The sequence below is a fragment of the Mauremys mutica genome, chromosome 6 (assembly GCF_020497125.1).
Source record: "Mauremys mutica isolate MM-2020 ecotype Southern chromosome 6, ASM2049712v1, whole genome shotgun sequence".
NCBI lineage: Eukaryota > Metazoa > Chordata > Testudines > Geoemydidae > Mauremys > Mauremys mutica.
The window spans coordinates 79589514-79602009 of NC_059077.1; the positions used below are offsets into that span (position 1 = coordinate 79589514).

Here is a 12496-nt window from a genome sequence, read left to right on the forward strand (position 1 = left end):
CCTGGTCTTTGGCGGTGGGGGGGTCCTTCCGCTGCCTAAGTGCCCTGAAGATCCGCGGCGGGGGGTCCTTCTGCCCTGGGTCTTTGACTGCAATTCAGCGACACAGGGTCCTTCCACTCCGGGACCCGCCTCTGAAGTGCCCCGAAGACCCGCGGCGGGGGGTCCTTCCACCCCGGAAGGCAAGACCCTGGGCCTCCTGGATCCTCTGGGCGGCCCTACTGTAACCTGAGCCTCGCTGCCTGTAGCTGAAGCCCTTGGACTTTGGCTCCTGGGAGGTGAGGCTTGGGCTTTGGCCCCAGGCCCCAGCAAGTCTAAGCCAACCCTGGTGGTCCCAGTTCACAGTTTGAAAACTGCTGCACTAGAGCTCAGGCAGCCTATGCGGCCTGTTTGATGAGAGGCCCTATTTCTGAAATTTGTAGGGCAGCTAAGTGGAGCTTGGTCCACACATTTACAAGGCACTGCTCTTAAGTGGAGGCTTCCAGACCAGATGCCAACTTTAGTAGGACTGTCCTGCAGTTATTGTTTAAGAAGGACTCCTACTACCCACCTCCAATTAGACAGACAATTATTTTTGGGCTTGTTTATGTGGAGGCTTTGTGGGTGGAAAGCTGGGGTGTAAATCTACAGCACACCAGCTTGCCACATGTTAACTGGCTGTGTGACCGTACTACCATGCACTAGAAGTTCCACAGTGCACTTTGATATACATACCAGTGTTATAATAATCTGCAGTGTTGTGAATCCTAAATTCTGGACACAGCTTTTGAAGTTTTCTGATTGACTGTGTGATCTACCTACCTAGGTTTTTATATTGTATCCACCATTGTGGTGTCTTTGTTCCTTAATGTTGTATCTTTGCCAGTAATAAAAAATAATGGAGGGAATTACCTTTCCCATTAAGTTTTTGTTTAGAAATTCTAATTGAATTGTATTTTTGGTGAATTATTGTTTCTCTTAGGTGACTGAAGTTCCTTGGCCTTTTTTGCTTTGTGACTCAGTGTATTTAATGTGTGAAATAATCCTTCAGAAATTTAATATATGACCTAGCTTATTTTGCCTTAAATTCCTTATTCTGATGCTCTACTATACTTTGACACAACTCTTAGTTCTGTATATATTTTAATGCGTTACATTATTACCTAGACCTTTTTTTATTTTTTACTACTTCTCCCTCTAAAGACAACTTTCAGCTCTATACTAGCATAGATTACTTTACCTATCTCGGCTGTATTTTGAACTCTCTATTTTTCTGTTAAATTATTCATTAATCTGCCCACCCAACCATATTTAATTCCTTCTGTAGACTTGCACCTTGCAGCTTTTGATTCTGCATTGATAAATACTAATCACATTTGAAATCTATTCCTATTGCCCAGCTGCTGACTAGGATATGCAAAACATGCCTTAATGTGGCATGCCTTTATTTACAGTGTGTCAAAACCATTCCAGAGAGTGACTAAAAATTGTGGAATGTTCTGGAATAAAATGATCAAGCTGCTGGAAAAGGCTTTAAATAGATTTTGTCTGTCACTCACCATTTGGCAACTGAGTCTTGCCATGTAAAATCATTGTTGAGACTGACGTCTATCTGCTCAATTTAGCATTCTTCAAATTTGAGTGCATCCAAATCAACTGAATCTGCAGGACTTGATCTTCAAATGTTTGATCAGAATTTGCTTTGAACTGGACTGTTTTATGCATACAGTATTTCAAAAATGAAGATAAACACGAGCAATCTATGAATATTCCAACAGGCTCTACCCTTGATGTTCATTTTTACTGCTTTGGAACACTTTTTTTTTTAATCCAAAACAATTACATTTTTACATTTGTTTATTTTTTTTCTGTTATGTGAAAGGATGTTAAAATGGATAATTCTGCTGTTCTTTTGATATGTGCATGTCCCACATTAGCACAGAGCATCTATGGAGAATTCAGAGACTACCTTTCAAGTGTTACTCAGTCAACTGCCAGTTTGCAATTGGCTCTTTAGAATTAAATTCATTGTGAAGTGATGGCATAGCATGCTAACACATAGCAAAGAAAACCAAGCTGCTTTTTATTGCTGAGTTTTGAATTTTAGAACTGCTTATTAGGAACTGTAGCTGTAATTCTTTAAAACAAGTTGATTTTATAATATTTTTCTACTCCTGAGACTTCATTTCCTTATGTGATAGTTACAGTGCAAACCAAACACTAACATTCTAAATGACTAATCTACTTTACCACCGGATGAAGCAGCCTAGCTTTCAGTCTTGCAGTCACTATTTAATTAGCACTCAGAACATTATCCATGGAGGCTGTCATTATTTGCTATCCTCTCCAGAGTGTGGAATCCAAGTAGTCAAGCTGGGAGAATTCTGCAACAAAAAATTAAAAAAAATCTGTGCACAATATTTTCAAATTCTGCAAAATTCTGCATATTTTATTTGTTATAATAAATAAATTCAAATATAATCACACCAGTGTCAAGTATTTTTGGTCCTTTATTTCAAAATACCTGTCAGCAAGTATGTCTGTAATAATACAGACAACAACAAAAAAAAATCAGGAAATGTTTTTTTGACAAATAGATTCCTTAGTAGACATATTAATACAGAACTCTGAGCAATAATTCATTTAAACTACAATACAGAACCATATTTCCCACACACCCCATAAGCAGTGCAAAGGCTGCGGGGGAGTCAAGGGTAATGGAGGAGCTGAGGGAGAGGGAAATAATTGCTGGGAAGGATCCTGGGTGTGGACTTGGAGGGTTGTTGGGTATGGGGAGGAACTATGGAACATGTTTTTTTGGTGGGAGCAGGGAAGGACTGTTAGGGAGCTCCCTCCATGCAGACCCTGTCTGACCCCTAGTCTCTCCCATTCAGTCAGGCACATGTGTCCCTCCACCCCCACTTTGACACCCACTCCCCATGTGTCCTTACACCCCCTGTCCATGTGTCACTCAATCTCCACTCAGACACCCACTCCTGCACCACCTCCCTCTGTCTCCATGTGTCTCTATGCTGCCACTCTGCCGTCCCTATGTGGCCCTGCACCTCCCTTCACCCTGTGGTCCAGAGCCTCCTCTCCCATCGAGCTCCTGCCCCAGTCTGTCCTCCCCCACTATCCCTTATGAGCCCCTGTCTGACCCCCCCCCCAGCAGCCCTACACTGTCTGTCTCTCCATAGCCCCCGGTCTCCTGACCTGGCCCTAAAGGCACTGTGAAGAAGGCTCTGCGGGCTCTTTCTCTTCCCTAGCTGGCTGGGATCAGCTGCTGTGGTCTATCGCCACAGCGTCCTCTGGTGGGCAAAAGACGGAACTGCAGCAACTTTTCAGCAGAAGCTTTTTCTGCGCAAAAATAAAAATGTGTGAGTCTCATAAATTATGTGCACGCACAGTGGTGCAGAATTCCCTGCAGAGTAACGTAGGTAATAATCACTAAAAATTGTGATTACTAGCAATTAAGCTTTCAATGCTCCAGGAGTTATTTTTCAGTTACCTATCTCTGTTAGTTGATGTATGCCAACTTTTAACTTTGGAAGCCAGATTCTGTCAAGCTTAGTATATGAGGGCATGGATATGGTTTCCTGATTATCATGCTGCCAGCTCAGGTCCTGAAGGGAGTTGGAGCAGTCTATTCTTCCTATCTTCACATACAATATATGGGAAAAGTGGACGAACAAAGATAGGAGCTGGGTAGGTCTAGTTCCTGATCCTTTACTCCCTATATGCTATCTGGTAGCTGGGGTGTGTACTAGCTATTCTGGAGCCTTGCAAGTAACTTCTGATGCCTGGAGTGACAAATATTTTTTAGGGTGCTTTACTGACACCAGTTTTTATTGGCAGTAAAAGACTACTTACAGATAATTCCAACCAATCAATTTAATTCTTTACCATATTGCTGTAATAGCATAAGTGTAGTATAGACTAGTGCAGAACTTTCAAAATGCTCAGTCCTGAACTAGAGGTGATCTATGGACTGCTTATTGGTGGTCTAAAGACGGCTGGCTGTCCAAATTATGCTGGCTTTCCTTTTTGTTTTTGTTGTTTTTGCAGTAAAGACACCTACAAATGAATTAGTTTCCCAATACTACTTTTCTCTGTAACCAATTGCTGTATTTTCCAAAGGGATTTTATGCACTCATGAATAGGAGGGGAGCTGGTCAGAGGTTGTCTTCTCAACTATCTCTCTGAGTTGTGATCCACACATTGAAGAAAGTAGGAAACCCTGGAATAATGTTCTCCTTCAGTCTTCATTTAGTTCACTGTGAACATGAAAGGAAAGAACCTAAAATCAATAAAGATGAGGATGGATGCTTATATTTTTATCACAATTATATATGTAAGACTATTTTATAATAAAAATGATATGCAAACAATATCATGATTTCACAGTTCCCTGGTGACCATACAACCTGTTAGATATGTTTGGCGAGATTGGTATCACCAGACTGAGAATTCCTTCCCGCACTTCACCCTACTCAGCCATCTAGTAGCTACTCCCACATGGTCAAGTACATTGGAAAAGACCCATCATGTTATGGGGATACCATACTTGGCAATGCTCAGATGCACAGATCTGCCAGCTCTAACCTGGTTACAGTTGCTGCTAATTACACGTATGTTTCAACTGCACTCTGGCAAGTCTACATGTACTGGAATTTTAAATGTTTTGTTATTTCTGTAATGCCATGGACTGCCTTCAGAATTTACAATCTAAATTAAGGGCAGAACTGACTAGCTGCTGAAGGGAAAATTTGCAACACAATTTGGTTGCAGAAAGATTGAGTGTCGTGTTCACTGAACAATCATTCTGAACAATTGATTTTAAGATCGGCATGAAGAAGATATGTTATTGTTTTTCCTCGTCTGATTGTAATATGAACAAGAGATAATACAGGAATGACTCACAAATGTTCATTGTGAGCAGGTATTAACTGATACTTTCTTTTTCAGCTAATCTTCCAGTACCAACAATTGCTGCAATAGATGGGACTGCATTAGGTGGTGGCCTAGAACTGGCGTTAGCCTGTGACATAAGAGTGGCAGGTAAGACTGAATCCTATTAAATGAACAGGAGATTATTAGCATTACAGAAGGCTTGACTAATCCTTGCCTTGGCAACAGTCCTTATAAAACTGGTTTTATATTCTGACATTGCTTATGCTCAATTATTTCTATGTGATTTAGCAGAAACTTGACTGAAATAATTGCTGATGTTTAATTTCATACCACTTACTGTTGATAGCTAGACCATTTTTGTTGCCTGTTTTAATTTATTCTTATGATCTTCATTTTATCGTTAGCAGTCTTCACTATAGCATTAACAGTGATCCCAGAAGGCTAGGGCAGAGACTGAGAATTTTTTTTATAATTAAAGTGCTCTTGTCGTCAAAATTTGCTACTATACAAACAGGTTGCAGGAAATAGGCCAAACTAGTTTGTGAGTGTATTATTAAATAAGTAATTAAGCTCTTATAAAATAAAAGTGACAACAGCACATGAAAAGAGGAACCTTGATCTATCCAGCTGTCAGAACTGCAAAACCATTTGTTGGAAAGTAAATGGAAACCTGCTGTTGAGCAGTTGCCAGCATACTCATAGTATATTAAGCTATTTGACCCTGAGGGAGTAGTCAGTCAGCTAAAGAATTCATAATCATCAGAAACAGACTTCCCCACCAATTCAAGTTGTTAAATAATAACATTGCCACTTTCTTTTAGTGCTTTAAAATGTACAAATAATTCTGTGCATTATTGGATCTAAATAACTTACTTGCATCAGCAATCTTCCTGTGTGAAAATTAATGAGGTACAGAGCCTGTCTTGACAGGAATAGCTTCTTGGTTCTTTTAATAAATGCAGATCAATTTGTGTCTTTCTGTATATTCATAGGCAAATGCTTTTTTAAGTGATGGTTTGTTGTCTGGAAGACAAGTTTAATAAATTAACAGATTGTTGTAAAGAATCTTCTTTTGTATAAACTTTTTCAAATTATTATTTAGTGTAGATTATATCAAGAACTCATTACATTTTATGCTTCTTTTCAAGCCTCTTCTGCTAAAATGGGTCTAGTTGAAACAAAGCTGGCAATCATTCCGGGTGCAGGTATGAATTTTAGTCTTGTACAACACTGGAGATAATCCAACTGCTAACCAGTGGTCCTGGTGCTTGTGATTTTGCATTGTTGGTTATACGTTTTATGTTTAACTTTGTATTCTTAAGTGTTATTAACATAGTTTAAAACTATTTCCTACTGAAAATTAGTAAAAAGTTTTTCTAATGTCTTTAAAGAAATGAGTTATGTAGGGTTGGTTGTTTTTTTTAATGGATGCCCGCCTTAATGGTTATGTAAATAGGGTTAATGTCTTTGAAGGCTGATGTCATTTGTGTAGGGGCATGTGCAAAAACATTAATTTGTAACTATTAGTATAGCAGAAATGGTAATTTAATTTGATGATCCAACACTGTCTACCATCTTAGAATCATAGAAGATTAGCATTGGAAGAGACCTCAGGAGGTCATCTAGTCCAACCCCCTGCTCAAAGCAGGACCAACCCTAACTAAATCAATCTGTTCCTAAATCTGTTCCTTTAGGACACTAATTCAACTTTTGTACTGCTTTTTAGTCAGTTATACGAAGATACTGACTGTGAAAGTGTGGTGTATGTATCACTCTCTCATTCAGAATTTTTTTGGTATCTTCAGAGGACAGAGACTACTATTTTATTTTAACACCCTCTTCCACTTGGAAGGACAGTTGGCCCTACTCAGGATTCAGGGTGGCTGAAAAGAATAAAGGGGTAATGATGTTTGATTTGAGTCCCTTCTACTGAGAAGGGCATTTATTTTTGTTTTCCAGATAAAAGCACACTGATTTGAACCAAACTATTTGCCTTTGTGATGGAAGAACAATATCTTGAGGAAACAAAACTTCTCTGCTAGGGCTTTAGCCGATGTTGCTAGAAGTGTTGACAGAATTTTATACCTCAGCTTTGGAGTAATATTCTTTCTGGTTGGTGAAGGCTGTTGGGGAAATACTAAGTCTGTTGCTAATGGAGATTGTCAGTGCTTGTAGCAGGGAGAGCAGGGTGCCAACTGTCCTTAAGGAAACATTGGTGCAACCTCTGGATAAGAAACAACCACTTGAATTTGACAGTCTGGATGCTTTTTGTCCTGTTTCAAATTTTCCATTATTGGTTAAGATTATTGAGGAAGTTGTGATGAGACATCTCACAATATCTTAATTAGGTGTTTCAGATCTCCTAGTTTATTCTCAGTTTTGAGTTCAGACCTTTGTTTGGCATGGGTACAGCACTGGGTTATCCTGATGGTTGATCCCTTCTTAGCCATAGGTGAAGATGAGATATTCATACATATTTTTAGGTCTGTCAGTTGCCTGTGGTGCCGTTGATCATGATATATTATTGCCTTGACAATTGATCCTAGTGGGAGTAAATGAAGGTGCAGTTGATTACCTATGTTCTTTTCTTTCAGAAAGCTCCCACAGGGTGGTGTTGAGGATGGTGGCATCCTAGAGGCAGAAAACCAAAGATAGTATAGGCAGTGACTGGTTGATGTTCAGTCATTTCAAGAATGAGACTATGGAAAAACATGTTTTGGCCATGTTAAATTCTAGTGAGCTTTTCTTTGAACAGCTCTAGTGCCCCCATGCCTTTCTGTCAGGGATGTGTCTGCAATGGAGATGTGGATTCAGTCCCAAATCTGGCCGGGTTATAAGCCTTTGACAAATTGTAGTTTGTTCAAGCTCGGTAGAGACTTCTTTGATTCTATCAGCTAAAATCTCCAAAGATTCCATCCTCATTGAGCTTGCTCAAACCTCTCACAATTCCTAGTGTTGACCACACTGCACTTACACAACCCCTACAGAGTGACTGAGCATGCTCCATATGTTCTCAGCTCCTACTTGTGATTGGACTGTGACTGTAGGGAAGGATTGCAGACCAAGTTGGATGAGCAAGCATCTCAAACAGTGATTAAGAGAAAGCAGAAGGCCTACAAGAATGGAAGATGGGATAGATCAGCAAGGAGAGCTACCTCTTGGAGTGTGAGGATAAAGTGAGAACTGCCAAAAGCCAAGCAGAGTTAGATCTTGCAAAGGAAATTAAAACCAATAGTAAAAGATTTGATAGCCATATAAATAAAAAGAAAACAAGAAAAGAAAAAGTGGGACCTCTAAGCACTGAAGGATGGGGTGGAGATTACAGATAATCTAGGTATGGACCAACACCACAACAAATACTTTGCCTCAGTTTTTAATAAGGGTAATGAAGAGTTTAGGGATCGTGGCAGGGTGGCTAATGGGAACAAGGATATGGAAGTAGAAATTACAACATCCAAGTTGGAAGTCAAACTTCCACACCTTAATGGGATTAAATCTGGGGGCCTGGATAATCGCCATCCAAGAATATTAAAGGAACTGGGACATGAAATTGTAAGCCCAATAGCCATGATTTTTAATGAATCTGTAAACTCGGGGGTTAGACCCTATGACTGGAGAATTACTAATAGAGATCCTATTTTTAAGAAAGGGAAAAAATATGATCCAGGAGATGACAGGCCTGTTAGTTTCACCTCACTTGTATGCAAGGTTTTGGAATGTTGAAGGAGAAAGTAGTTAATGACATAGAGGTAAATAGTAATTGGGATAAAATATAACATGGTTTTACAAAAGGTAGATGGATCTCCTTCTTTGACAAGATAATTGTTTTTTTAGACAAAGGAAATACAGTATATCTAATCTACCTGGATTTCAGTCAGGCATCTGATACAGTTAAATTGGAGAAGATGGGAATTAATATAAGGATTGAAAGGTGGATAAGGAATTGGTTAAAGGAGAGACTGCAATGGGTCATACTGAAAGGCTACCAGGCTGGAGGAAGGTTACTAGTGAAGTTCCTCAGGAATAGGTCTTGAGACCAATCTTATTGAATAATTTCATTAATGACCTTAGCACAAAAAATGGGAGTGTGCTAACAAAATTTGCGGATGACACAAAGTTGGGAGATATTGCCAATACGGAGGAGTATTGGAATATCATATGAGAAGGTCTGGAGGACATTGAAAACTGGAGTAATAGAAATGGGATAAAATTTAATAGTGCAAAGGGACTATCAACAAGATGTTTTGCTATAAGCTGGGGATTTACCAGTTGGAAGCAACAGAGGAGGAGAAAGACCTAGATATATTGGTTGGCCACAGGATGACTGTGAGCTGCTAATGTGATGCAGCTGTGAAAAAGGCTAATACAGTCCTAGGATGCATCAGGCAAGGTATTTCCAGTAGAGACAGGGAAGTGTTAGTACCATTATACAAGGCACTGGTGAGACCTCATCTGGAATAGTGTGTGCAGTTCTGGGCTCCCACGTTTAACAAAAAATGAATTTAAACTGAAACAGTTGCAGAGAAGGGTTACTAGGATGATCAGAGGAATGGAAAACCTATTTTATGAGAGGAGAATTAAAGAGTTTGGCTTGTTTAGCTTAACCAAAAGAAGGCTGAGGGGAGATATGATTGTCTCCATAAATACATCAGAGGGATAAATATCATGGAGGGAGAGGAGTTATTTAAGTTAAGCGCCAATGTGGACACAAGAACAAATGGATATAAACTGGCCATCAACAAGTTTAGGCTTCAAATTAGGTGAAGGTTTCTAACCATTTAGGGGAGTGAAGTTGTGGAACGGCCTTCCAAGGGGAGCAGTGGGTACAAAAAATCCTAACTGGCCTCAAGACTAAGCTTGATAAGTTTATGGAGGGGACATTATGACGAGACTGCATAGATTGGTATGTAGCTGATGTGTGACTGGTAGCAGCAAATATCTTCAATGGCTAGTGGTGGGACACTAGAAGGGGAGAGTTCTGAGTTACTCCAGAGAATTCTTTCCCAGGTGTCTGGCTGGTAGGTCTTGCCCACATGCTCAGAGTCTAACTGATTTGCCATATTTAGAGTTGATAAGGAATTTTCTCCTAGGTCAGATTGGCAGAGACCAGTGTTCCCTCTAAGCTGCGTGCCTGCACAAGAGTCAGTTAAGTGCCGTGCATTTGATTAATAGAGCTGCGCACATCCAGCAACTTGTGTTCAGATGCCCCTCCACTCCTCTGCTCTGCTGCCGCACTGCTCCTGCCCTCTGCCTTGGAGCCCCTGGCCAGCTACTCCTGGGACTCTCCTGCTTGCTGTGCACAGTGTGGGGAGGAGGGGGCACTGATGTCAGGGTGTCCCTCTCCCCCCGCCTCCTTCTGCCCATGTATCCCATCTCTGCAGAGCAGGGGAGAAGGGCAGGGCACAGGAGGTAGATGGAACTGCTGGTGGCTGCTGCGGTCTGAAAGAGCCTTCAGACTTGTGAGTGAGGTTGGGCTTCAAGAGACAGTGCACTGTCTCTCATACACTTCCCCAGCAGCCAGCACACACACACACTCTCTCTGTCTCTCTCTCTCACACACTCACACATACACACTCTCTCTCTCTCTCACACACACACACACACACACACACACACACACACACACTCACACTCACACACACACACACACACATATACACTCTGTCTCTCCCCTTCCCCCACCTCCCTCCAACCATGTACCCCATCTCTGCAGAATGTGGGAGGGGGACAGGGTTTGGGAGTTAGACCGGACTGCTGCGGTCTGAATGAGCCTTCAGACTGGTGAGTGCCGCTGTGCTTAAAGAGAGAGTGCATAGTCTCTCATATACTTCTCCAGCAGCCAGCACACACACACTGTCTCTCATTCACACGCTGTCTCTGTATGTGTCTCTCTCTCACTCATACACATACACTCATGCACGTGCTCTCTGTCTCTCACACGCTTACCTCCCAACACATAGAATCATAGAATATTAGGGTTGGAAGAGACCTCAGGAGGTCATATAGTCCAATCCCCTGCTCAGAGCAGGACCAACACCAATTAAATCATCCCAGCCAGGGCTTTGTAAAGCCAGCCCTTAAAAACCTCTAAGGATGGAGATTCCACCATCTCCCTAGGTAACCCATTCCAGTGTTTCACCACCCTCCTAGTAAAATAGTGTTTCCTAATATCCAACCTAGACCTCCCGCACTGCAACTTGAGACCGTTGCTTCTTGTCTTGTCATCTGCCATCACTGAGAACAGCCTAGCTCCATCCTTTTTGGAACCCCCCTTCAGGTAGTTGGCTACCTGAAGTCTGCTATCAAATCCCCGCTCACTCTTCTCTTCTGCAGACTGAATAACCCCAGTTCCCTCAGCCTCTCCTCATAAGTCATGTGCCCCAGCCCCCTAATCATTTTCGTTGCCCTCTGTTGGACTCTCCAATTTGTCCACATCCCTTCTGTAGTGGGCGGACCAAAAGTGGACGCAATACTCCAGGTGTGGCCTCACCAGTGCCAAATAGAGGGGAATAATCACTTCCTTCAATCTGCTGGCAACGCTCCTACTAATACAGCCCAATATGCTGTTGGTCTTCTTGGCAACAAGGGCACACTGTTGACTCATATCCAGCTTCTCGTCCACTGTAATCCCCAGGTCCTTTTCTGCAGAGCTGCTGCTTAGCAAGTCGGTCCCCAGCCTGTAGCAGTGCATGGGATTCTTCCTTTCTAAGTGCAGGACTCTTCACTTGTCCTTGTTGAACCTCATCAGATTTCTTTTGGCCCAATCCTCCAATTTGTCTAGGTCACTCTGGACCCTGTCTCTACCCTCCAGCATATCTACATCTTCCCCCCAATTTAGTGTCATCTGCGAACTTGCTGAAGGTGCAATTAATCCCATCATCTAGATCATTAATAAAGATGGTGAACCCGGCCCCAGGACCGATCCCTGGGGCACTCCACTTGATACCGGCTGCCAACTAGACATCGAGCCGTTGATCACTACCTGTTGAGCCCGACAATCTAGCCATCTTTCTATCCACCTTGTAGTCCATTCATCCAATCCATACTTTTTTAACTTGCTGGCAAGAGTGCTGTGAGACCATATCAAAAGCTTTGCTAAAGTCAAGATATATCATATCCACCGCTTTCTCCATATCCACATAGCCAGTTATCTCATCATAGAAGGCAATCAGGTTAGTCAGGCATGACTTGCCCTTGGTGAATCCATGTTGACTGTTCCTGATCACCTTCCTCTCCTCCAAGTGCTTCAAAATGGATTCCTTGAAGACCTGCTCGATGATTTTGCCGGGGAATGAAGTGAGGTGGACCAGTCTCTAGTTCCTGGGGTTCTCTTTCTTCCCTTTTTTAAATATGGGCACTGTATTTGCCTTTTTCCAATCACCCGGGACCTCCCCTGATCACCACAGATTTTCAAAGATAATGGCCAATGGCTCTGCAATCACGACAGTCAACTCCCTCAGCACCCTTGGATGCATTAGATCTGGACCCATGGACTTGTGCATGTCCAGTTTTTCTAAATAGTCCTTAACCTGTTCTTTCACCACCGAGGGCTGCTCACTTCCTCCCCATACTGTGTTGCCCAGTGCAGCAGTCTGGAAGCTGACCTGGT

The 12496-nt window shown here is 41.9% G+C and overlaps 1 protein-coding gene across 4 annotated transcripts in view; it reads left to right on the forward strand.

The window, feature by feature from the left end:
- Positions 1-12496, forward strand: part of AUH (AU RNA binding methylglutaconyl-CoA hydratase) — a 193065-nt gene that overhangs the window by 76832 nt on the left and 103737 nt on the right. For all 4 annotated transcript variants that reach the window (XM_045020787.1, XM_045020789.1, XM_045020790.1 and 1 more), the window contains exons 5-6: positions 4942-5034; positions 6036-6092. In XM_045020787.1, the coding sequence (XP_044876722.1) occupies positions 4942-5034; positions 6036-6092 (150 nt within the window). The remainder of the gene's footprint in view (positions 1-4941; positions 5035-6035; positions 6093-12496) is intronic.